The sequence below is a fragment of the Cariama cristata genome, unplaced genomic scaffold (genome assembly GCF_000690535.1).
Source record: "Cariama cristata isolate BGI_N322 unplaced genomic scaffold, ASM69053v1 scaffold2595, whole genome shotgun sequence".
NCBI lineage: Eukaryota > Metazoa > Chordata > Aves > Cariamiformes > Cariamidae > Cariama > Cariama cristata.
Window position 1 is genome coordinate 48,549 of NW_009615626.1, and position 22,635 is coordinate 71,183.

At 41.7% G+C, this 22,635-nt stretch overlaps 1 protein-coding gene across 1 annotated transcript in view; it reads left to right on the top strand.

Annotated features, from left to right (window-relative positions):
- Positions 1-22,635, top strand: part of LOXHD1 (lipoxygenase homology domains 1) — a gene marked incomplete at its 5' end in the record, with an annotated part of 100,799 nt that overhangs the window by 41,071 nt on the left and 37,093 nt on the right. Inside the window, 7 exons of the mRNA XM_009699881.1 lie at positions 3,136-3,317; positions 6,131-6,247; positions 10,385-10,547; positions 13,161-13,315; positions 14,148-14,357; positions 15,921-16,044; positions 20,921-21,129. Coding sequence (XP_009698183.1) covers positions 3,136-3,317; positions 6,131-6,247; positions 10,385-10,547; positions 13,161-13,315; positions 14,148-14,357; positions 15,921-16,044; positions 20,921-21,129 — 1,160 coding nt within the window. The remainder of the gene's footprint in view (positions 1-3,135; positions 3,318-6,130; positions 6,248-10,384; positions 10,548-13,160; positions 13,316-14,147; positions 14,358-15,920; positions 16,045-20,920; positions 21,130-22,635) is intronic.

Consider the following 22,635-nt stretch of genomic DNA (forward strand, 5'->3'; position numbering starts at 1 on the left):
CACATGTGCATTCTTGACTGTGTGCAGGGAACTAATAGCCCTGGGACTGTATTTGAGTTGTCCTTCCCTGATCTATTTCAAATTGTCGACAAATATTTCTTGGCCCACCTTCAGGGGACTATCAAAATTGTCTTTTCCCTTCATTAGGTTGGATGCCACAATGATGAGGGTTGAGGTCTGGAATCTGAGAGGTGATTTCCACTCTATGCCCTGCCAGGTGCTTCCTAGATCGCTCTGAATAAGTGATGTTGTTCACACCAAAACTTTCTCCTATCTCATGGCATCCCTCATGGTAGGCATTGACAATATCAAAAGACTTACCTTCTGCAGTTCCTTATTTAGACATCAAAAGTTAGGGCTACCCAATCTCTCTTTTTCTGCCTCGGTTTCCTTCTTCACAAGCAGTTGTGAGAGTAACCACACAGAAGACTATCAGCTGCCTTGGCTCCTTCTTTTTCACTGTCAACACTGTGGTTCATGTTGAAGGTCTCCTTCACACTGGCTGATGGACCCTCCAATGTCCAGATCCTCATATCCTGCAGTCTGTAAGCTAAAATCATCTTTCTTCTCTGAGGATCTGCCAACATCATCTCTTTGTGCCTCATCCATGCTTTAATCAATTTTTTTATTTCTCATGTCTTACTTTCTTCACTTAGACCGTCTGGAGCAGAAGAACAGATACTCTCTGTTCCCTTCCTCACTTTTGTCAGTCGACTGGAAGACGTAATAGTCTTTGTGTCCGAAAAAATATATTGGTAGATAGACACAGTGAATATGTTCATAGGAGTGAATATAACCCAGAGACCTTGTACGTGCTTCTCATCAGGTTTTTCTGTGTTATCTCCGTCAATACATATTTTGATGCAGATGTTGACTATATAATCTATTAATGTCCCTGTATATTACAATGATGTAAGCATTTCTGGCATATCGTGCCTTTGAGTGCATAGTTTGTATAAACCTGATTTTTGCCAGCAGTCCACGTTCAGCCTTTGAAAATAGTCAGGCCTCTCTGGCAAAAAGGTTGCACCAGGCTTAGTGTCAACTGTTTCACCATTTAAACCATTCCCACTGTGCTATTTACTGCATTCTGGTTTCCCAACTCTTAACCTGGGTGTTTCAGTTTGCCAGAGGTAACTGAGCTGGTTTGATTTGTTTTATGATGACTCGTGCCAGAATTGTTACACGCCGAACAAAGGATGAAAACATGTCATTGGCAGTCCAATTAAAATCATCCCTGTGGGGATACAACCTTAAAAGTGCCATGTAAATGAAATGGGCGTCTGACAGCTGAAAGTTGTGCTGCTAGTGACCTTATTACAGTGCCGCTTTGCTGATTCAGTTCTAAGCTGACGTTAATATTCAAGCAACAAGAGCAAGTGCCATGGACTTCAGCAGTGAAGATCATTTTTAATTCATAATGCGTAGCATATTATTTTTTTTCCCCTCTCTTACATACTGGAGAAACTATTCCAGTTTACTTGCAGCACAGCAGAGCAGATTTCATTGGGCTGGGCGGAAAGAATATTAAGAACCTCCAGGCTGATTCTCTGTAGAAGAAAAATTCTTCATCTCTGTTCTCCTGAGAGCTGTATTTAGAGAGCCTGGGTTTTTAATGAATGACTAGTCTCCGATACACATAATCAGAGTTACTCCAACGGTAACAGATATGGTGCCAGAAAATTTCTCTCTCCCCTAACAGAGATGCTGAATCTGAAATAGAGCACAAAGTGCTGTAGTGTAAATAGCAAAGATGACTGAAGTCGCTGCGGCGTAGGAGGAGGCAGATGACAGGCAGCTGAGAAGGTTGTAGTGAGGGATGGGAAGGAGTGGAAGCTGGGTGGGTGGTGTATGGAAGAGGGATGGCCAGGAGTAGATCTTGGTGATAGTGCTGGGTGTTGAAGGCTGTGCTTACGGGTAGCAACGAGGACTACAGGGATCTTGTCTGCTTGCGGCCGGAGAAGTCCCAGCAGCTAATCAGTGGTCCCCAAGCCTTATCTGATGTTTTTCGTCTGTAGACTTCAGAAAGATTTTAAAGGAGGTAGGGACAGGATTCAGTTTGCCAAATGGCACACCTGAATTTACACGGCTTCATGACAGTGGGGTGTCTGAATTCCTATTATCATCAATAAATGTTTGGTCATTCACAGAGGGTGGATTTGGAGAACAATTTGGCTAACCTCAAGGAACATGCCTGCATTTGCTTGCCTGACTGTTTCTTCAAACTGCATTGACTTTAGTGATTACATCTGGAGATGTACACACCTATTTGATGTGCAGACATCTCAACATAGGTTTCTTGCTCTGTGAGCTAAACACCATCTCGCCTTATAAACTGAGGATATTCAATAAATCTGTAGCAGAGCCAGAAACAGAGCCCCAGTCTTATTCCTGGGTCAGTCTTATTCCTGAGCTGTGAAGATAGAAAAGGACAAAAGGAGGCATCAGATTTTTAGGTCATGGGACATTCTGCAGAAACCAAGGGAACAGAATAAGGAAGCGTTTAGGGGCTTGATCCTTACTGTCCTGCATTCACCGTTGATCTGGTAGTAATTTACTCTGTTTACCTTGATGTTAAGGAGAAAGTGGTACTAAGAGAAAACTAGATCAGGGTGGACAGCAGAGGGTTTTATTTCTTTTCCTTATGACTGATTTTTGTCTCTTGTTTAGTGAGGAAAGTAATAGTTTTTTTACCAGCAAGGTATCTTGAATATTTGTATACTGCCCCCAGTTGGCTTGACTTCATCCATCTGCCTAATTGCTCAAAAATTGTGAATTCTTGTTTCACTTTAAGACTTGAGCTGTTGAAGTTAATCCTGTTTCAATAACTTTAGATGACGGGTATAAATATCCTGAGTGCTTTCTGATCATGTGATTAACCCCAAAATCTCAGTAAATGAATATGCATCAAGGTTAATTGACCTTATAGGGTTAAAGGAAATTCCTCTGGATCCTAATAGTACTGACCAGCTTGATAACTAAATGACCACAAGTGTGTGATTCCTACCCTGTCCTCTTTAACTGTTAAGTTTTCTAATCCAGATTTTGTTTCATTAAAATTTTCTTAGGATCATTGGTATGCTGCTTACTAATGTCTGTTGGTTTGTTTTAATTTTCTGCCCTTTCCTAAATCAGTCGTTCCTTACGAGATCACGGTCTACACCAGTGATATCTTTGGAGCTGGCACGGATGCAGATGTCTTCATTGTTCTCTATGGAAGCGATGGGATCTGCACTCAGCAGAAGTCCCTGTGCCTCAACAAGAGAGAGCAAAGGATGTATTTTGAAAGGAACTCAGTAAATCAGTTCATTGTGGAGGTAAGATCAAACATGCTTGCTCTTATCTCAGGTTGCTCGAAGGGGATTAAGTGAAAATGGAGCAAAGTGGGAAATGTTCCTCTTTTAGGGAAAGCTATTCAGCTCTTTTACTTGAAGAATATGGGTTCAAAACTCTGTTCTGCAACAGACTTACTGTGTACTGGACCAAATGTTTTCCCACTGACCTCCAGTTAGTAACAACTCAAAGGTATCAACGTGCAGTGTCCCAATGCCATGTTAAGCCTTGTAAAGGCTGGTGCAATTTTACCATGGAGCTGAGATGTACCGATAATGGATATGGAGGCTTCCCCTTCCAGGTAAAGTTGAGAGCCACTTTGGAAAGTCTTTACATCTTCCATTTCCTAGACCATACTTGGTAAGGAGAGGATATCAGTCTCCATGCATGCCGGATCCAATATATGTACCTCTCCTTATAACTCTTACTCACTTGAATATTTGCTTTCTCTTGCAGTTTGCAATAGTCTGAAAGGTCCCTTTGCACCATTTCATGTTCCTATTTCAGCAGATCATGTTGAAGCAACTGGTCCATGGTGCTCAATACTTACGTAGCACTTCATTTAGGGTGGATGGTCTGTTCATTTATTCTAACTCTATGGCAACCTAAGCATCACGCTCTCTTTCTCTGTATCCTCCACCAGAGAGACCATTACTTTGCTGCAGACACCGTGATTTTTGAATACTCAAGGCTAACATTCTGAAAGATCTTATCAAACATTTCCTGAAGTATTTGCACAACTGTATGCAAAGAGTAAACCAGTGCACATCAATGAGTGAGCTCATTTACATCTACAGTATTCAGCAATTCTTATTCATTATATATTCTCACTGCTGAGAATTTGTGAGAGGCAAAAATATAGTCAGTCCTGGTCTGGCCTATCCTTTTGGTACTGCTTCATGGGCTTACCTTCCCTCACCCCAGCTGCAACACCAACACGGACTTCATAGAGGACCTTACAACCCCTCTGTGATTTGAGTTTGGTTTGGTTTTGTAATTGAAGGCAAATCTTAAACATTTTACCAAATTAAAATGATTCCAGACCACATTGTTTTTATATGGCATGAATCATAAAATAAATACCCAGTGTGATTCCTTAAAAACAAAGAATAAGACTTATTTAAGTGGAGTTTCCACACAGTTTTCATAATAGAGGTTGCATTAATCCATAGGTATAAATCTTAAACTGAGTCTTATTGTTACTTCTTCATTCTGCAAGATTTATTTTTAGGTTTGGTAGAATCTGAAACATCAGTACTTTTCTTAGATGAAGCGAGTGAAAATGCAGTTTGTTCTTCAGATTTATAACATCATATTAACCTACCTCCAAACTTCATTCTCTCTCTCCATCAGTTCCTCTTGATGCAGGAGATAGGGATGAAGCAAAATATATTCTTCTTTCACCTACTTGTGTAGAGCCATAACTTGGAGACCTTAAAAACAATTTGGGGATCTCAGGAAACATAAACTGAGATTTACCTGTTTGTTTTAGTGTTTTTAACTGCCTCTACGATTTTGTGTTTTCCAAAAGAAGCACAAAAGATTAGAGGCTGGTCTCAGATATGCTCCCGAAGTGACGATTTGCTGGAGATGCCTACCGTAGGGTAAAGACCACTTCCTCTTTAACGTGGGTCTTTACCGGTCAAGCATCACCTTATTGCTATGTATTGATTAAAGGCCTCATTGAAAGTAGAGTATTTGGACAGGACAAAAGAGGAGAAAATAATTTTCCCCTAGTGTATATGCATGCATGAGTTTTAGAAATAGGTTTGGATCATTTAATTATTTTGCAATGAATCTTATTCTGTCTAAAGTCAGAGCAGGGCTGATGAAGTCAAACCCAGTTTGTTTGGAGTGTGAACTCCCTGAGTAGTGCAGTCAGTCTTATTGAGTTGAGAAGTCTTCTAAAATTGCTGATGTCTTTGCCTCAGTATGGGGCAATTCTGTCAGCTGGGAAGAGAAGAAGGGAGTAGTCTCCAGTGGTGCAAATTGAGAGGTTCAGTTTTTTCACGTTTCCAAGAAAAAATAACTCCAAGTCCCTATGGACAGAACGACAGCTCAGCGTGCTTCTCCTACTTGCAAAGGAGGTTTGTAGCCAGCCTTGTTTTTTAAAGGCCAACTGTACAAAAGCTTGCATTGAAATAACTAAAAGCTATTACTTAGGAGTAAATATCATTTTTCCTGTTCAAGCCTTTGAAAGGGAGGTGACTTAAAAGTAATGAACTAGAAACAAATTACTCATGTATTATGATGAGGCATAAAAAATGAGTAGCTACTTCATAAGACAGTGATCCTGTAGGCTTGCTCTAAATGGCATTGTGATTCCGTGGAGGAACAGGAGAGAGAATATAAAATGCCAGGCTGCTAATATCGTACTTTGAACTCAAAGCTATTCTTCCAGTGTTATAAGAGTGTACGGAAGTGTTTAAAGAGGAAAAGGATATGAAAAGAACAATTTAAGATGCAGCAGCATTGCAATTTCTAAAAAATTTCCTTCATTCCCACTCATACAGAGAAGCCTGAGATGCAGGATTGCTGCTGTGCAACCAAACCTATCTCATACAGTGGGTAATTTATGTAGAGCAAGATTCTCTCAAGTTTTTGGAACAGAAGTTCAGGGAAACCCTTTAGCTAAAATGCAAGTTAGGGTATAATTGACATCAATGGTAGTATTTGGTCCCCTGGGACTTTACGCAGACTGGAAAATTAGGAAATAAGCTAAAAAAGTAGTGTGCCAAAAGTCACCTGTTGTTCGTACCATAATATTTCTCTTTTTTTTAATTCTTTTTTTCTGTAGCTGGAGGATGTTGGTGACGTTATTGAAAAGATTCGCATAGGACACAAGGGTGGAGGACTGAACTCCGGATGGCATTTGGACCGTGTGGCGATTCGGAGACTGTTGCCAAATGGAAAGGTAGGCTGAGAATCCCAATATGTTTCCACTAGCAGCCACTACCATTTCCCAAAGCGCATCTTCTGTATACCAAGCGTGATTAACAGTGAAAAATGACTCCCTAAAGAACAATGCACACTAATGAACTTGCTAGAGCTTAGGGATCTGGGGACAATGAACACGTATTCCTATGTTTTATTCTTTAAACGTTGATTATAAAACTCTGCAATCATTGCTTTTTTAAAAATGCTGTTCTCATTGTACCTTTTGACTAGAATAGAGTTATTTCCTCCTGGCAGTGAATGGAAGCAAAGCAGTGATGTTGCTCCTCGACCTTTGGGAGGTCTTCGCCATCTGCTTGCTGGATTTGGAGGCAACGTTATCATGACTTGCTTGCTGGACTGAGAGAGGAGATTCCTCAGTTTGTACCCATTGCTGTGCAAATGCAGCTAAAAAATTACGGGGCTGAGCAGATGTCCCTGTGCTGCACCGCACTACTGTTGCTGGACATCCCAGAGTGCCCAAGGCTAACTTAGATAATGGTGGTTTTGGGTGAGATAAGAGGCCAAAGCTTCATATTTTCATGTGTAGTTTTGTTTTGAACAATCACAAGGAAGGAAGTGAGTGTACCATTTTAAAATAAAAAGTATTGCTGCTAAACATGGACAAGAAATAATTTCATCAGTCCCTTAATTCTGGAAAAATACATGCAGGGAGCCAGTACAATGAAGACAAGCAAAATGCCTGTCAGTGCGAGTCCCTCACTCCCTCATATAAAAAAATTTAGTTCCTAGGACTTTTGGTTACTCATGTCAATGGGATTAAGGCAGTGCAGCCAGATTGGTCGTCTTGATCTTGTCCATGTAAGAAACTGTTCCTTGACCCTGGTTTCAGGTGCTGGTTGTAGGAACAGGAGTGAATCTGGCTGCAGGGAAGTTCAGAAGAACATCAGCTCTTTAGTACCAGTTCAGAATTGGAGCAGTGGCTGTGTTTGGGAACACCTGGACTGTCTCCTCTGTCTTGTCCTTTCTCCCCTTATTCCGAAGGGATGTCAGCTTTCATCTCCACCTCAATGCTCAGGTCTGCCTCCTCCTGAAGTGACTTCTAATATCAAGTGTTGGTGTACACACGATTTGCTCAGTTATGGTGAACCTACTTCTCATCTTGCTTCCTCCTTCAAAATTTCCAGGGTATGTTTTACTCTCTTTGCCTCACGATCAACTCAAAGGATTGCCTTGAACCCTCCTCATCACGCTCAAGCCTACATCCTCCTGTACAAGCTTCTCCACAAACCAATACCCTTTGATTGTTTCTCACAATTGCCTTTTTGCCAGTCTGTTATTATCAAATTCTCTCTCCGTGTGTTGACTAACCCATGCCTTGTACACCTTCATTAGGCTAATGAACAAGATGACATCGTTTTTGGAGATACTGTTGTTGGTCATAGGTTAGGGAAGATGAAGAGGGGGATGCGCAAAGGTATGGAAACCAAGGGAGAAGGGATTCCTGGGTTGCCTCTTTCTACACCTACCATTAAGTGAGAACTTTGGGAAGCTCCCGAGAGCTCCATCTTGGGTGCTTTTCCATTAGCCCAGAAAGGGTCTCGGGGCTGTGCAGCTCTGCAGTCATTACAACAGCTTTGAAGGACAGACAGCGAGAAATCTGGGAAGGTGGAGGAAGGGAGGAAAATCATGAACACCTTAAAAATGGAGAGATTTACAATTCTGCTGATCTTTTGATTATGGCATGGGAAAAAAAGAAGAAAGCAGAGCACTGCATGATGCCGCTGATCAGCCGCAGGATATTATGACCTGCCACAGGATAGCAATATGCTACCAACGCTTCTAAAAGCTGTGCTACCTGATTAGACTGCTAAGATGTGTCTAGATGTATCTGTAATGCTGCAAAAGAAAAAATGAGGTCAGTAACTTTTCAGATTAAAATGAAAGCACTTGGTTAGGAAACTAGGATTACTGCATGCCAATAAAGCTCTGTCTTGGCATGCCAATTATAGCTGATAATTATATTTCGTTTGTTACAACTTGGAGACGGGCAAAGCGCTGACTTTTAGCACACTATCATACCCTGCTTCTAGCTTAGGGCCAGACTCAGACTCTAATGAAACAAATTCAATTCAGAGCTGCAAAAGGATTTTACCGTGGGTAACATAAAACAGTGCACTTTCCGTCACTTAAATATTAATGCAATCACTAACAAGGAAACTCCAATAAAAACTGTGGCAATGACATGGTGATTAACAATAATGATACAATTAACTCTTGCAGTAACTGCATATTATGCCCTACTGTGCAGGCACTCAACTCCCTAGATATCCTATTACCAAATAAAGAGTATTCATATCAATGGCACGTACAACCAACATTATGAATGTTTAGGAGCAGTTAAAAGCTTCAGCGAGAGACACGATTGAAGTGGGATCTCTACCGGGAGCAGAGAGCTTCAGCGCTGAAGCATCGTTCTGGAAAGCCCTCTCTTCCCAGACTGCACCGTTCATCATCTCAGCATACCGTGAGATAATACAGGCTATGTGGTCAGACAGCCAGTGCAGAAATCAGGAGGCAGAAGTAGTGGTGTGGCCAGTCGTTAGGTGCTGTCCTTTGCTTCTACAGCACAAATAACACTTGAAAGTAAAATACCTGAAATCATCTAAAGTGCTCCCGGTTTGGTTTGACACCATTTTGTACAAGTCACATTCCAAACCGTCTTATGGAGTTAAACATTGCAAGTCTGGGGTTAAACTGCAGCAGAGAGGAGGGGGAATGGTGTTTTATTGCCAGCAGAAGATTTGGGCTGTGTTGGCTCAAAGGATGATTCTGCTGCAGACTCAAGGCACTCGATCACACAAGGCCCTTGGAGAGATTCGGCTCCTGCAGATTGACTTGCCTGGGATCTGTACGTGGTGGTACAGCGACCTGTTCATTCCAGGTTAGCAGCGACCAGAGTGCACCTCTGATCTTAGGTCCACAACCTGTTCCTCCTCGGTGACCATGTCAGGGAGGGCAAGACGTGGTAGCTCAAGGCAACAGAGTGCAGTAGTACACAGGGATAACAATATTCAATATTGCTACAGTGACAGCTGTTCCCTTCTTTCATTATATATTAATATTTTAGTATTTAAATAGCAAAAACAGTGAAGAAAGGACCGTGTATTGGTTTGATAAATAATTACACGAGAATAATTAAGGTGGACAGTATTCATATATATGTCGTACATGAAAGTGATGGCACACAGAGTACTGGAAACAGGAGAAAGTCCCTGTGCTACTTAGGAGAGAAAAGATGAAATTGTCAATAAGAAAAGAGCTTTTTTTTTTTTTTTTCTTCCTTTATTTAGTTACTGTGAGATTAAAACTAACTTTTTTTTTTTTTTGTCTTCAGACTTGTGGGGTCTGCAACTTGCATGATAGCTCATGTCCCTTTCTTTATGGAGACATAGCCTGGGGTGCCCAGCACACAGAAAGCCGCCTGTATCTTACCATCTTGGAGGCCTTACGGGAGTCTGTTCTTAATAAGTAGTCTGGGAGTGATTTTGTTTACCAAGTGGAAAACACATGTTCTATTGTTTTTATTTGCTTGATGATAGAAATCATATTTGTTTCCACCAAAGTGAAGTCAAAACGAAAGATCAAAAATTAAATCACTGTTTTTCTCCTCTTAGTGCACGTATGGGAATTGCCTGGAAACCAGCTTGAGCCACAGAATTATAGGGCAAAATCTTGAATTATTGAGTCAGAAAAAAACCCCCTACTGACTTCAAAGAGAATGCTGCCTGAATAAGGATTGAAAAGGGATTGCAGAGTCTCAGTAAAACACGGCTTCAGCAGGAAGTCCTGATTAGAAATTTGCAAGATCAAAAACTGGGAAGGGCAGAGATCTAGTGGATCATACAGCCAGTCTCACACAGCCTTTGGGAATAGTGTTCTCTGCTACATGTTCAATGCTTCTTCTCAGAGTCCTCAGATGTCCTCTTTCTGGAGGAAATACATTTCTATATACTATTTCAGGTCTGCATCTGCATACACATGTATGCATACATGAGTTGAAAATCCTTGCCCGCACGTCAGAGTGTTTTCAAAGGGGAAACGCTAACATATTCACATTGTTTTGAAGAGATTATCTCTGTCATGTTTACTTCAGGGCTCGGAAACTGTCACATTTCCATGTGAAAGATGGCTTGCAAAGTCTGAAGACGATGGTGAGATTGTCAGAGAACTGGTACCATCTGATATTTTTACTGAAAAGCTCATGAAGGACGGGACACTCAAGCAGATAGAGGAAGAAGTTGAAGACCCATTGGAAGGTAACACAATTCTAGGAGTAGGTAGGGACCTATTCATCTGTTTTTTTGGAACAAAACATTTGGATCTGTGGCTCAAGCAAAGGCAACACTGGTATGACTGTTCACATTTCTTTCCCTTCCTCTTCTCTGTCCTCTCTTGTACCTGAAGCACTTTCGTGCAATAATACCGTTATTTCCCTGTAGGGCATTTCTAAACCCATCACAGACACCCTGTCACAGAGATGTAGTTTGCACATCTCCTCTGTTGCCTGACAAAATTCTTCCATCTTGTCTTCCAGACTCTGCAAACCTCTTTCCTTGTTTGCCCAGCTTCACCTGTCCTGTGCTCTCTGCCCCTTCCTTTCCTACCCTACCAGTCTGATTTATGCTCCTCTTTCCTCCCAAAATTGTTTTTCCTGCTGCTCTTCAGGTACATATGGACACCCTCTAAAAAAAATGGCTCTAGGCAGCCACCCTCACCTCATGAAAGTGCCTCTGGGGAGGAGAATAAATTCTTATTCAGTTCTGAGCCCATCTTATAAAGTGTTCACCTTCAGTGTTCGGCCCTCCTGGTAGCTGAAGCAACTGAACAAGAACTGAAGTTTCATCCTAAACTGGTTGCTTCTTTATATGCTCAGCTGTTCCTAACTCGTTTTGCTCTAGGATCTTCTTTTCCCATCCTGAACTCCTTCTGCCCTTTGTGAACCTTCCTACATCCCAAGCAGAGAGGACTGAATTCAACTGCCTTTTTCATTCTTGGTTCTTGCATCTGGCAAGAAGATGATTCACCAGAGAAAATAATTTCTCTCCCTGTTTCTTTTCTCTCAGAGCCTGATTTGCATTTACAGTATACACCACTGTCAGGGTGGAATTTGTACGGGTTGTAAGTTGTTTCCATTGCCAAGGGACGAGCGTGCCTTGGTGTCGGGAAGGCTGGAGCCTTTGCACTGTGCCCTTAGAAGAGAGAGGTGTGCGCTTTCCTCCTGTTAGGAACTACACGGTACACACAGGAGATTTTTTTTTCCCCACAGAGGCCAAGACAGTTTTAATATCAATTAATAAGTGGCATGACTGCTAGATGCCTGCATGACATTTTCTTTAACTTACTAACTTCTGTTGCTTTACCTTGCATTAGTTGCCATCTGTTAATTAACCTAGGTGACTCAATTTTTTTTTTCCTTCTAAAGGCAAAGCCTTAAAACAAGTTTTACAATCTATGGAATGGGATTTTTGGATAACTGAAGATTTCTCTTGGCTGGGGGCTAGGGCTAAGTTTGGGAATTTCTGCTGTAGGTATAAAACATCTGGGATAGGAATTATATCTTCTGCATCTCTATGAGTCCTCATAAATCTTGGGCAGTGACACAGTGTAAATGACAGCAATGGAAAAATCAGCTTGTGGTATTCTGAGGATCTTCTTTTATATAGCAGGCTGCATTTCAGTCCTGAAGGTCACTAGAACTGGCAAGCAAAAACCAGAGAGGGATGCATTGACTAATTAGACTACATGCATTTCTTCCTTGATTACAAATGTAGCGGTTGTCTCTCAAATACGAAGCTGTAATTCTGTAGGATGTAGTGTGAAGATGCAAACCAGAAAAATCTGGCATTGCAACTTGCCCGATAAATGCTCTCAGGTGATGATCCTGATCCGTTTCTTAGAGAAATCAGTGGAAATCTTTCATGGATGACAAAGCAGAACAGGCCTTGTTTAAGTGGGAAAGCTAGGTACAGAAGAAAAAGACAATATAGATATTTTCTTTGATGCTGTTAATATACAAAGAAGAATCCTAGCTAAGCCATTCTGGCTCTTCCTCATTTGCATTGCCCTGGGATTTGCAAGGAGGCATTCTCCAAGGCTCGTATGCCACCAGGGTAATCAGAGACTCGTACAATCCCTAATTGTTTCCCTGGCAAGGATGCTTTCAGTAACTGTTTGTTTTCCCTGTGTAATTGGGAAAAAAGTAGCAAAATAAAAATGGGAGTATTTAAAAGGATTAGTAAGGCACATTACTAAAGATTTGATGAGGTTTTATTGGATCATCACTGAGCAAGCTAAAGAGAAAGGGTACTTAAACAGTACAGCTCCAACACTTCCTTAATTAAATACTGTCTCAACAAAAGGATCCAGAAACCTGTTCTCTTTCTGTTTGGGGAATTTATAGAGATACATGCCATTAACTCCGGTAGTAATTGCACATCTGAATCCCTGGAGTTTGTTTATGGAAGATGGAGTATTAAGAATTCACAACACTGAACCACTTGCTCTCAAGATGTACGCCCCTTGAGCCTTGGTATGAAGAGGTGCTGAGTTCCCTCACCCCTATCGACTTTGCATCCAGTAACAACCATAAGGTTTCTTTGCATTTTCAACTGTGAACTGTGTGATCAAAGCAATACAAAGGCATTGATTAGATGGAGAAAGGGAAAGTCAGCAAATTTCAGTCCAATGATTCTGCAATCTTTGTATCATTACCAGAAGCCTGGAAGGATAAAGCATATGGGATTTTAAACCTCCAAGAACTGAGTGCTGAGCAGAAAGTTTGGGGACTATTTTCTTAGGTAAATTCGGTATCTAAGATAGACCTTGATAATTCCCCTGGCCAGAAATCAAGTCTCCGTTTCTTTCTGCAGTTCACACATACAAGATCAGTGTGTTCACTGGAGATATTTATGGTGCTGGGACAGATGCTAATGTTTTCCTAAATATCTACGGAGATCTGGGGGACACAGGAGAGAGAAAACTCAGCAAATCTGAAACGAACTTCAACAAGTTTGAAAGAGGACAGGTACAAATGCAACGGGTTAATAACACTTTCCATTTCACAGTCTTTAACCTCACAAGCCCATGACTGTCTTTACAGGCTGAGTTTTCCTATGAGGGACCATGTTCATTACCTCTTAAAATGGTTTGTATGGATTCTCAGCTGTGTATTACAACGGACAGGCGTTGCAGTAAACAGGTAGATGTTTCTGTGAAGCCACTGATAGACAAATTATCAGCTCGGTCCGTATAAACTGGTTTGAATTGCTAGCTGCAGATTTGAGAGGACACAAAACCTGAGGTTTCATTCCCATAGCCTCTGTGCAACTGATTTGCAAGTACATTGTAATTTGTAATTCACCGGAGAGCAAGATAAATTGGTGGGATCTAAACTGGGGCTATGTTTGACAAAATAACTCCAAAAGTGGTACTCTGTGGTCAGTCCATGAGTCATGGTCACTGACTCATATGGAGATACTCAGACATAATGATGACAAAGATTGTCTTATCTGGATTGTCCATACAAATCTAACTGGTTTAGAAAAGTAAGTATAATTAGACTTAAAAATCAGGACGTAAAATTTCAGGAATTCAATATTCTAATTGGTTGCGAAAGCGACATTTTGTGCAGTGCCCCTCGTAGCAGAAGCAAGCTTCAAAACGCTTTCCTGCAGAACAGTTTTAGCGTACAGATATGTCTCTATAGACTGCTGCAAAGCTTTTAACCAAACACCATCATGTGAGATGTAGAATTTAAACATGTATTATTGTGCTCTGTAGTCTCCGTTTGCTTTTGTCCAGTAGATGATCTGTTGAGCACTCATTAACAGAAGTAACTGCTATTGAACACTCTGCAGGAGGATACGTTTACTATACAGGCTGTGGACCTTGGCATTTTGTACAAGATCAAGATTCGTCATGACAATAGCATGTTCAATCCTGACTGGTTCCTGGAAAAAGTAGAGATCCTGGATGAGACCACAGATGAGTCGTTCGTTTTTCTGTGTGAGCGCTGGCTCTCTAAAAAGAAAGAGGACAAAAAGATAGAGCGTACACTTTATGAACAGGTACGGTAACAGCTCAAAGCTGTGATCCCAAACCACTGATACTAATAAAAATAAAATGATTGACTATACGGTTGAAGTCCAAGACAGCTCATTAGGGACTAGTTTTATTGGCTTGTCCAAAATGAACTTGTGATTTTCAGACAAGTTCTGAAAGTATGACCACTCTCAGCCCAGTATCACTAGCTCTGTAATTTGCAATTTCAACAGAAAAATCAAGGACTCTAGGTGAAACTTTTCAGATGAGAGTCAAAGTACCTTGCTGATGCACAGTGGAGTATATTTCCCTGCTGCTCTCCATGCTGCGCTTACAAAGTAGGTTAGTTACGGGTCCCGCTATTCAAAGTCCTCAAGCCAAAATATTGGGTCCTTTGACTTCATCCTCACTGGACTGCATAGGTTTGTCTTTTCAGTTCCTTCTTCCATCACTGGCAAAGATAAAAAGTCTGATCAGTTTGCAACCACCCAAAGCACCGAATGTTTTTTAGTGAAATGCCCTTTCTACTTGCACATTCTCTATTACTTTATCAGGCTAATACAGCTAATTGGAATTCGAGAAACATGCCCTAATTAGAATTAGCAAACAAGATTAATAGACCTCTCTTGCTTCTATACAGTCAGACATAATAAAGCAGCTGATTATAAGTCCATTGTATTTAAGGAGTCCGCTTTGCAAAATACAGTGACATTTTAATTGACAGTTACCACTAAAATTACCATTGATGAAATTGGGCTAGACTCATCCTGAATACAACAGCATGGAGGTAAGAAGTTACACCAAGGAAGAGTATTGCCATATGCTCCCTCTTAAAATCGCAGCAGACAATGCTATGAATGCTTGTGGTCATACTTACCCCGCTGATCATATTAATTTATAATGAGGAAAAGCTAATCACTTTTTTTTTTTTTTAATTACATGACTGTGTGGTAGAAGCCTCACATTTATTGGACAATGGCACTGAATGCATCTGCCGTAACTCTTCAGACACAATAGATGCTTCGTATTATTCAGCTTTGCAGTACGCTCCCTTTTACACTCTTTGGCCTGTACCAGATGCATTACTCTAACACCACAGCATCTGCCCTGATCAGCAAATCTGGCACTGTTTCATCCATCTAAATTTTCTGTGTCTATTGCTCACACAGGTAGCAGAGAAAAAGTCACGACACACAATTAAAGTCTGTTAGGTCCATTATATTTTCTTTTAGTATAACACACGTCCAAAATGACCTGTCAAGTTCCAGTGAAGTAAGTGAACGACCTGCAGTAAATTACAAGTCACATTTATTTGAGCTACACTGAGTAAAAAGCTACCTGGGGAACTACAAGGATTTCTTCTCATGTTGTTCCTGGAGGCTCCAAAATGGCCTGTCAAGTTTACCAGTGAAGTAAGTGAACGACCTGCAGTAAATTACAAGTCACATTTATTTGAGCTACACTGAGTAAAAAGCTACCTGGGGAACTACAAGGATTTCTTCTCATGTTGTTCCTGGAGGCACATGGGAACAATTGACAACACTTGAGCACTCAACTTCATTACCCTTCCATACATGCCTTCCAACTAGAGCTATGACGGCGAGCGAAACAGCCTGGATGGCTCGTCTCTCAGCCTGTCGAGTCAGGATAGCAATGCAAACCTGAAGGAGACGAAAAAATCCAGCTTGGTCAAGGCAGCAGAAGAAGGATCGCGTGAGCGAGCACCGTGTTTGTTTGCATGCGTGCATGTGTTCTTGGCTTTCAGTACTTAGGAGGCTGCATTCGTCCTGGTGAAGAGCAAGGAGAGGCAGAACAGCAAATTACTTCTCTTCACCTGGTGTTGTGACTGCTTTGGGAAAGGCTAGATCAGCGCTTGTGTTTGTGTGTTTGTTACTTTTCCTATAGCTCTCCGACCCCGAGTGAAGTAAGCCATGAAGTTCACAGCAACTTCAGTGTTTCCAACCCTCTTCTTTCTCTCCTGTGGAAATCCGTGACGCTGTAGTTTGTCAGAATTAACTTTTCCATTGCCAGCAGATGTAAGTTCTCCAAACAGTGTGGTGCTTTGGACAGCATGACAATATCGTTAGGTAGGTGGTTATTCAAGGGTATGTTGCTTTCTGTGACAGTGAGGATGCACAGGGGACCTCTACAGGCAATTGCAATAAGAAATTATGTCCCTTGCTAGCCTAAAGTTAGATGAATCCATCCACACCACCAAATGTGGAAAAGGAGCTAGTCAACAACATCCATGGGGCCTCTTCAGAAAGACACCCACTGACCTGAAGAATCATACTCGCTCTTCTTCTCCTCCACCACCAACTTCATTGCAGATAGCACTTCAGAGGCGGGAAGAAGTGACACTACCCTCTGAACAGCAGGGTCTGATAGAGTCAAGGAAAGAATTTGTGCAAATTTTGTATAATTTTGTCTGAAGTGTCCTTCAAAGGATCCAAAGCTCCTTGCAATGAGAGGGACAGTAGGCAAGTCAGACATGTTATCATCCCAAAGAGCCTCCCTTGGACTATCAGAGGCTCTTTTCCACATGATTCCTTAAAGTAGCTCCTGTCACTGATATGAGCTTTTTTTTTTCCTTCTCCCACTCTTTGACCTTCTCAAGATGATATTTCATGTAGCATATTAGATCTGAATTACCAAAGGTGGCTTTGAATTTCTTGACACCTTATTTGCCACATTTAAGCCATCTCCCCTTTGCATGGTCAGGCTATTTAGTGCCTCATCACCAAAGATGTTTGTTTAATATTAATTTAAATGTGATTTATTTTAGAACCCTTCAGGTTTTTTCCTTGCAACATGTAACCGCATCACAGCAGCTATTGGGTTGGGAGGGGAGTGGGATACGAGGAGCTGAGCAAGAGCACAGATAAGTCTCTTGGCTCTCAGAAAATAGCTTCGACTGAGAGTGCTCAGGTGAGTTCGTTCTTTTCCAGAAGGTGGTCCGTCTTATAACTGGGCAGAGGATGAGGGTCTGCAAGTGTTGTCACTGGAAGACAGGGAGTCCATGAACTCTGGACTGAGTTTTCTGCTCAGATAACTGATGGAAATATTCGGTGGCTCTAATGTAGAATTTCATCTTTAGGCTCTGGTTCCTGAGACAAGGCAAAGCTGAATATAAAAGAAAAATCTGTTTCTGGATTGCATCTTATAGAAAGTGAAATATGCCGCACAGTGTCTGCAAAGGCCAGCTTTCATGCTCGGGTGCTGCCGATAAGAAGTGGGAAAGTTGTGCAGGTTTTGTTTCTGTCCTGGCTGTGAAGAAAGCCTGGAAGATCAGTGTCCATCAGCTGAAGTGAACCTTTGTGGAAAACTTTCCCAGTCCATCGATATTTCCTTATAACTTCATTACCACACAGGCTTCTTTCTCTGTAGTTGTCTTCCTTTTGATTAACCACCTCTCTATTCCAAGACAATGACTTATCATCTAAATTGCACCTACAGTTTGCTGTCATCCTACACAGAGTCTTTTAGCTTTAGATCAAGATTTTAGATGTACAGCTAGTGTGTTGTAACAAGTAACTGGGCAGCAGCTGAGTCACAGTCACTGTCTGTGTATGCTCTTAGTCCACAGAAAGTGCAAAATAATTAAATTTATCTTAAACTTCCATGGTAAGCCAAGTGTCAAATGATGTAATTTGACTTAGGAGTTTAAGATAGCTTTCACTGACATGGTCCAAGGGAACTCACACAAATGGTTACTGCAGCTCAGCTGATGCCCAGTAGCTTGTTGTGATGTGATATCTGGGTTGCATGGCCCGCACCTTGAAGTTGTGAAGCAGACATAATGTGGCACATTGCTTAACCTAGTCTGCAACCCATGTGTCTTGGGGCCACCCTTCTTTTGCAATCCCGAATTGTACTCAAACGAAAAATAAGTGATTCCCATGTTCCTTCTGATATTACTTCTGTGGTCAGACAATGGATAACATCTGTCATGTTGGCATTCCATGTAGTTTCACAAATAATGGGTAAAACATCAGCATCTCCCATGAGAACCCCTCTCCAGCAGAGCTAGGATAGTTCTCATCATCCCTATTGTGCCAGGGTGGTCTTTCTTCTCTGAGTCCTGGAGCTTGTCATCACCACTATCTCTATTGCAGTGATATGGCCTCATTAAGGAAGCTGCATCTTGAAGGAATGCCAGATAAGATGGACTGTGTGAGCCAGACAGCCACCTCCTGAGATGGATAAAATCCAGCTGTTAATTAGTTGATTAGGGGAAGTGATATTGGAAGTTGCCTGGGAAAGGGAGTGACAACTTGAGCAGCCAGTTCTGACTCTCCCATGCTCAAGACGGTGAATACCTTTGAGGGGCAGGAGGTGATGTGAGAATGGAGTACAGAGAAAGGTCCTGTTGGCTAGGAACCTGCTTGGGTCTGAACTGGGAACCTTGCTCCATGCTGGAAGGCAGCGCTGGAGATGGTGTAGTCCACGTCCCTAATGGAACCCCATGTGCCCACAAAGAGCCTGAAGTCTCCGCAGGGACTCAAGGAAACAGGGGGGAAAGGGAGGTGGGCTGGAGGACCCGTGTGCTGTCCTGCCGTGGCCATGAGCTGCAGGTTTTGCATTCTCCTATGTTTGAAGAAGTAGACTGTGAGTCCCAGAGAAAGGAGGAGACAATGGAGAAGGGAGACAAACAAATTCAAGGGTCACTTTTCTAGTTTTTAGAGGAAAGAACAGCAAACAGCGTTTCCTGATGTCTGGTAGCAAGCTACTCTATGTCTCTGTATCCATTATTTAAAGTGAGAAATTCTAACAATTTCTCATAGTTCTCATTTTTTATATAGGTATTTCAAGCACTTTGACTTGAGGATGCAAGATCAGCTGGAAATGCTGGTAGTTCTGTGAACTTAGTCTGTCACAGGAGAACAGGATAAAAACTGTACAAAAGAAAATTTTTTCCCTATTAAAAATGTACTTTGTTTAAAAGAGGAGTCTGGAGGTGTTCTAAACATGACTCCTCTATATATTCTTATAAAATCTGTCTTGCCTACAGTTAAATCCTTTCTCCTGCTAATACCAACAGCTCCAACAGTTACTTTGTGAAGAATGCATTGCATATCGTTATGCTGATGTGCACACTGAAACGTAAATGATACCATAAAGGGGAGAACAAGTCTTGGCTAATCATCAGTTCATTTTGTGTTGGTACACAAAATTCTCAAATTGGGGCTGAATGAATCTCTTTGGGTTCTGCTCTGTCCAGAGGTAAGAACAGATTTGGTCAGCTTGAATTCATGCTTTCCTTGATATTGCACACATATTCTGAGCCTGAAGTGAGTTTCTGGTAGAACCTCCACCCCAAAAAAAGTTGTTAGTCATCATAAAGCAAAATTAGATGTCAGTCCTCGATGATTTGAGACATGGTTTAGTGGGTTTAACGGGCATGGTGGCATTGGGTATATGGTTGGACTTGATGATCTTTGAGGTCTCTTCCAGCCATAAGGATTCTATGATTCTGTGATTTGAAAGCCAACCAAGTTTTTTCTCAAGGTTTATAAACCTTTGTTTTTAAATAGAAAAAGCGATGACAAAGCCAGGTTGAGTTTTCAGTCTGTGACAAGGCAAGTTTCAGAGCTCCGAGTCTTGTCAGAATCGTTTGAACAGCCCTACACAAATGTTCTGAGAAATCAAATGAGTATTCAGCATCTAATTCCACACCGCCTGCTCGGCTTACCCAAATGAGCTTTTGGAAAGCACTTGAAAAGCAGTCTGGCACTTCCTCCCTTTTAACAGCTGAACTGAAGTTTCTGAAAACCACAGAAAAACCTGCTAAGTCCCAAACCTTGGCCTGAAGGTTTTTCCCCTAATCAATATTATTATGCAACGTATAAAATTGTTGAGTGACCTACCTTTAATACAAGGATTATTTGTAGTTTGCCTGGATTTGCAAAGGGATGCTGAAACCCTCATAGTTTACCTGGATTTGCAAAGGGATGCTGAAACCCTGAGCTGCCCCATCGATCACAGCAATCTTTGAATGAAGCACAAAGGAGAACATTTGCAGTTGTAACTGGGATATTCAGTCAGTGATGGTTTACCTTGGAGTCAGCAGAGATTTATTTGCCTTTATTGAACTGTGAGCGTAAGACCGTGTTGGTCTAATAGCCTATTTAAGATTTAGGGGCTCAGTCTCATCTTCAGGAAGGTCTCTTGGTGTAAATAAGAATTCAAGCCCTGCTGTTCTGTCATCAGTGAGGGAGAAATCTGAACTTATAACCTCCCCTTCAGGAAGGTCTCTTGGTGTAAATAAGGATTCAAGACCTTTGCTGTTCTGTCATCTGTGAGGGAGAAATCTGAACTTATAACCTCCTTGCAGCCAGTAAGTTTGCCTGGGGAAATTAACCCTTGCAGAATTTGGTCCCAAGTGTGTACGGGAAAGTAGTCTCCCATGCACATTTGCAGCCCAATGCAGCATGATGTTATCTCTTCTTCGAATGAGTGCAATGGGATGTGAACCTATTTAGCATGCACAACTGCTCCCTCTGATGGGATGAGTCCCTGGTTTTCTGAAGACTCATGTAAATGCGTATGTGCGTGGATTTTCTGATGACTAAACCTCTGTTTGTTGCAGTGATCCCATACCACATCACCATCACGACGGGCACAGAATATGACTCCAGCACTGACAGCCGTGTGTACATCATCATCATGGGTCCTCAGAAAGTGCAGACGAAGAGGCTGTGGCTGGATCTCCCAGAAGGAAAAGACGAGTTTGCAGATGGCTCCGTAGAGAAATTCTCTGTTTGGGGCCTAGATGTTGGGGAGATCAAAAAAGTGGAGGTACTTTGTGAATGCAACACAAGTACTGGAGGCATATTAAATATGTGGCCAAAGAAAGCACATGTTCCTGTTATCCTTAGCAGTGAAGGAAAGGCACTTGGGGCTAAAACGAATGTAAACAGGGTTGTGCTAATGAGATTGCACATGTGTCTGAACCTGAAAATAAATATGCTTTCCATCTCACAAATCCAAGATCCTTGGGAGGCAGAAGATAATTCTGGATTATAATGAAGTCCCATCTCTGGCACTGTTTTTTCTTAGTCAAGGCCTGTTATTGACAGATGCAGTGAAGGTTCCCAGGATCCAGTCCTCCATCAGTCTTTCTCCTAGTTGATTTTCATGCTACTTCCAGTTGGGTTTCATAAATTGTGCCTGCAGTGAGAAACACATCTTGTATAATTTTCTAGCTAAACATGAAAATTGTTTTTACAGCTTGGAGGACCCAGGCTTAGAGAAGAAAATTAATCATCGTTCATAAGTAACGTGCACAAATAGATTTTGGTACAGGAGCCATTTTTTCTGCTATGGCTCAGGGAGACAGAATTTGCATAGACTTTCCATCACTGAGCTTAAACTTCACATGAATCTTCCAGAGCGTTTGTGTACATCATTCTTGTTTCACATGGCAGTTCCATCTCCTGAAATCTTGCTCCAGCCTCCCGAGTGCTGAAACCCACAGCATCTGAGAACTTCAAAAGCCTATTTAATTTTATTTTTACCTCATACCCTGTGTTGCAGTAAACCTACCTGTTGATGCGTGAGTTGTGTATTTGGAGGGAGACAAGTGAAAAAAATACAAAGAGGGAAATCCTAACTAATTAAAAAGTCTTTGCAGTTGTACCTCTTGTTGTAGCAGCTGATAGATTGAAGCACTCCCATTAGCTTTCATTTAAGCAATGGATTCTGACACCTTGAGAAGACTCCATATGAAATTTGAGTTTATTATCAAGCCATTTTCTTAATACACTCCAAGTGCCTGGTTATTAGGAGTATTAGTGGCACTTTCTATCTAGCCCATCTCTAGGTCAGACTTTGAAAGTGAAGCAAGTGCATAAATCCTTCTCTTCAAGACTGCATGCACATGGAAACAGCCATGGGCTGGGACAGAGAGGGAGCAAAAAGCCCTCAGTGTCAGCGAGACAGAGCAGGCTGAAGAAAGACATAGAAAGGGATGCTGGAAAAGAGACAGTGAGTAGGGTGAGGAAAGGGTAGACAATAGGAGAAAGTAGGAGCAGACACTTGGAAATAGGCAGAAGCAAAGAAAAAAGTAATTTGAAAAGGATTACTAATGGGAAAGAAGAGTAAAGTTTGCAAATGAAATGTAGAGAGTTAGAAAAAGAAATAACATATAGCTTTCAAGCTGGGTGATGGTCTTCTACACTCTTCCCTGACTGCAGTGATCTCACCAGTCTGCTGCCTCACCTCTTGCTCGTTTTTCCCTTGTAGTTTGTAACCCCCCAGCTCGTGGCTGGAGGAGCCGTCTGATCCTGGCCTTCTGCCCTCCTT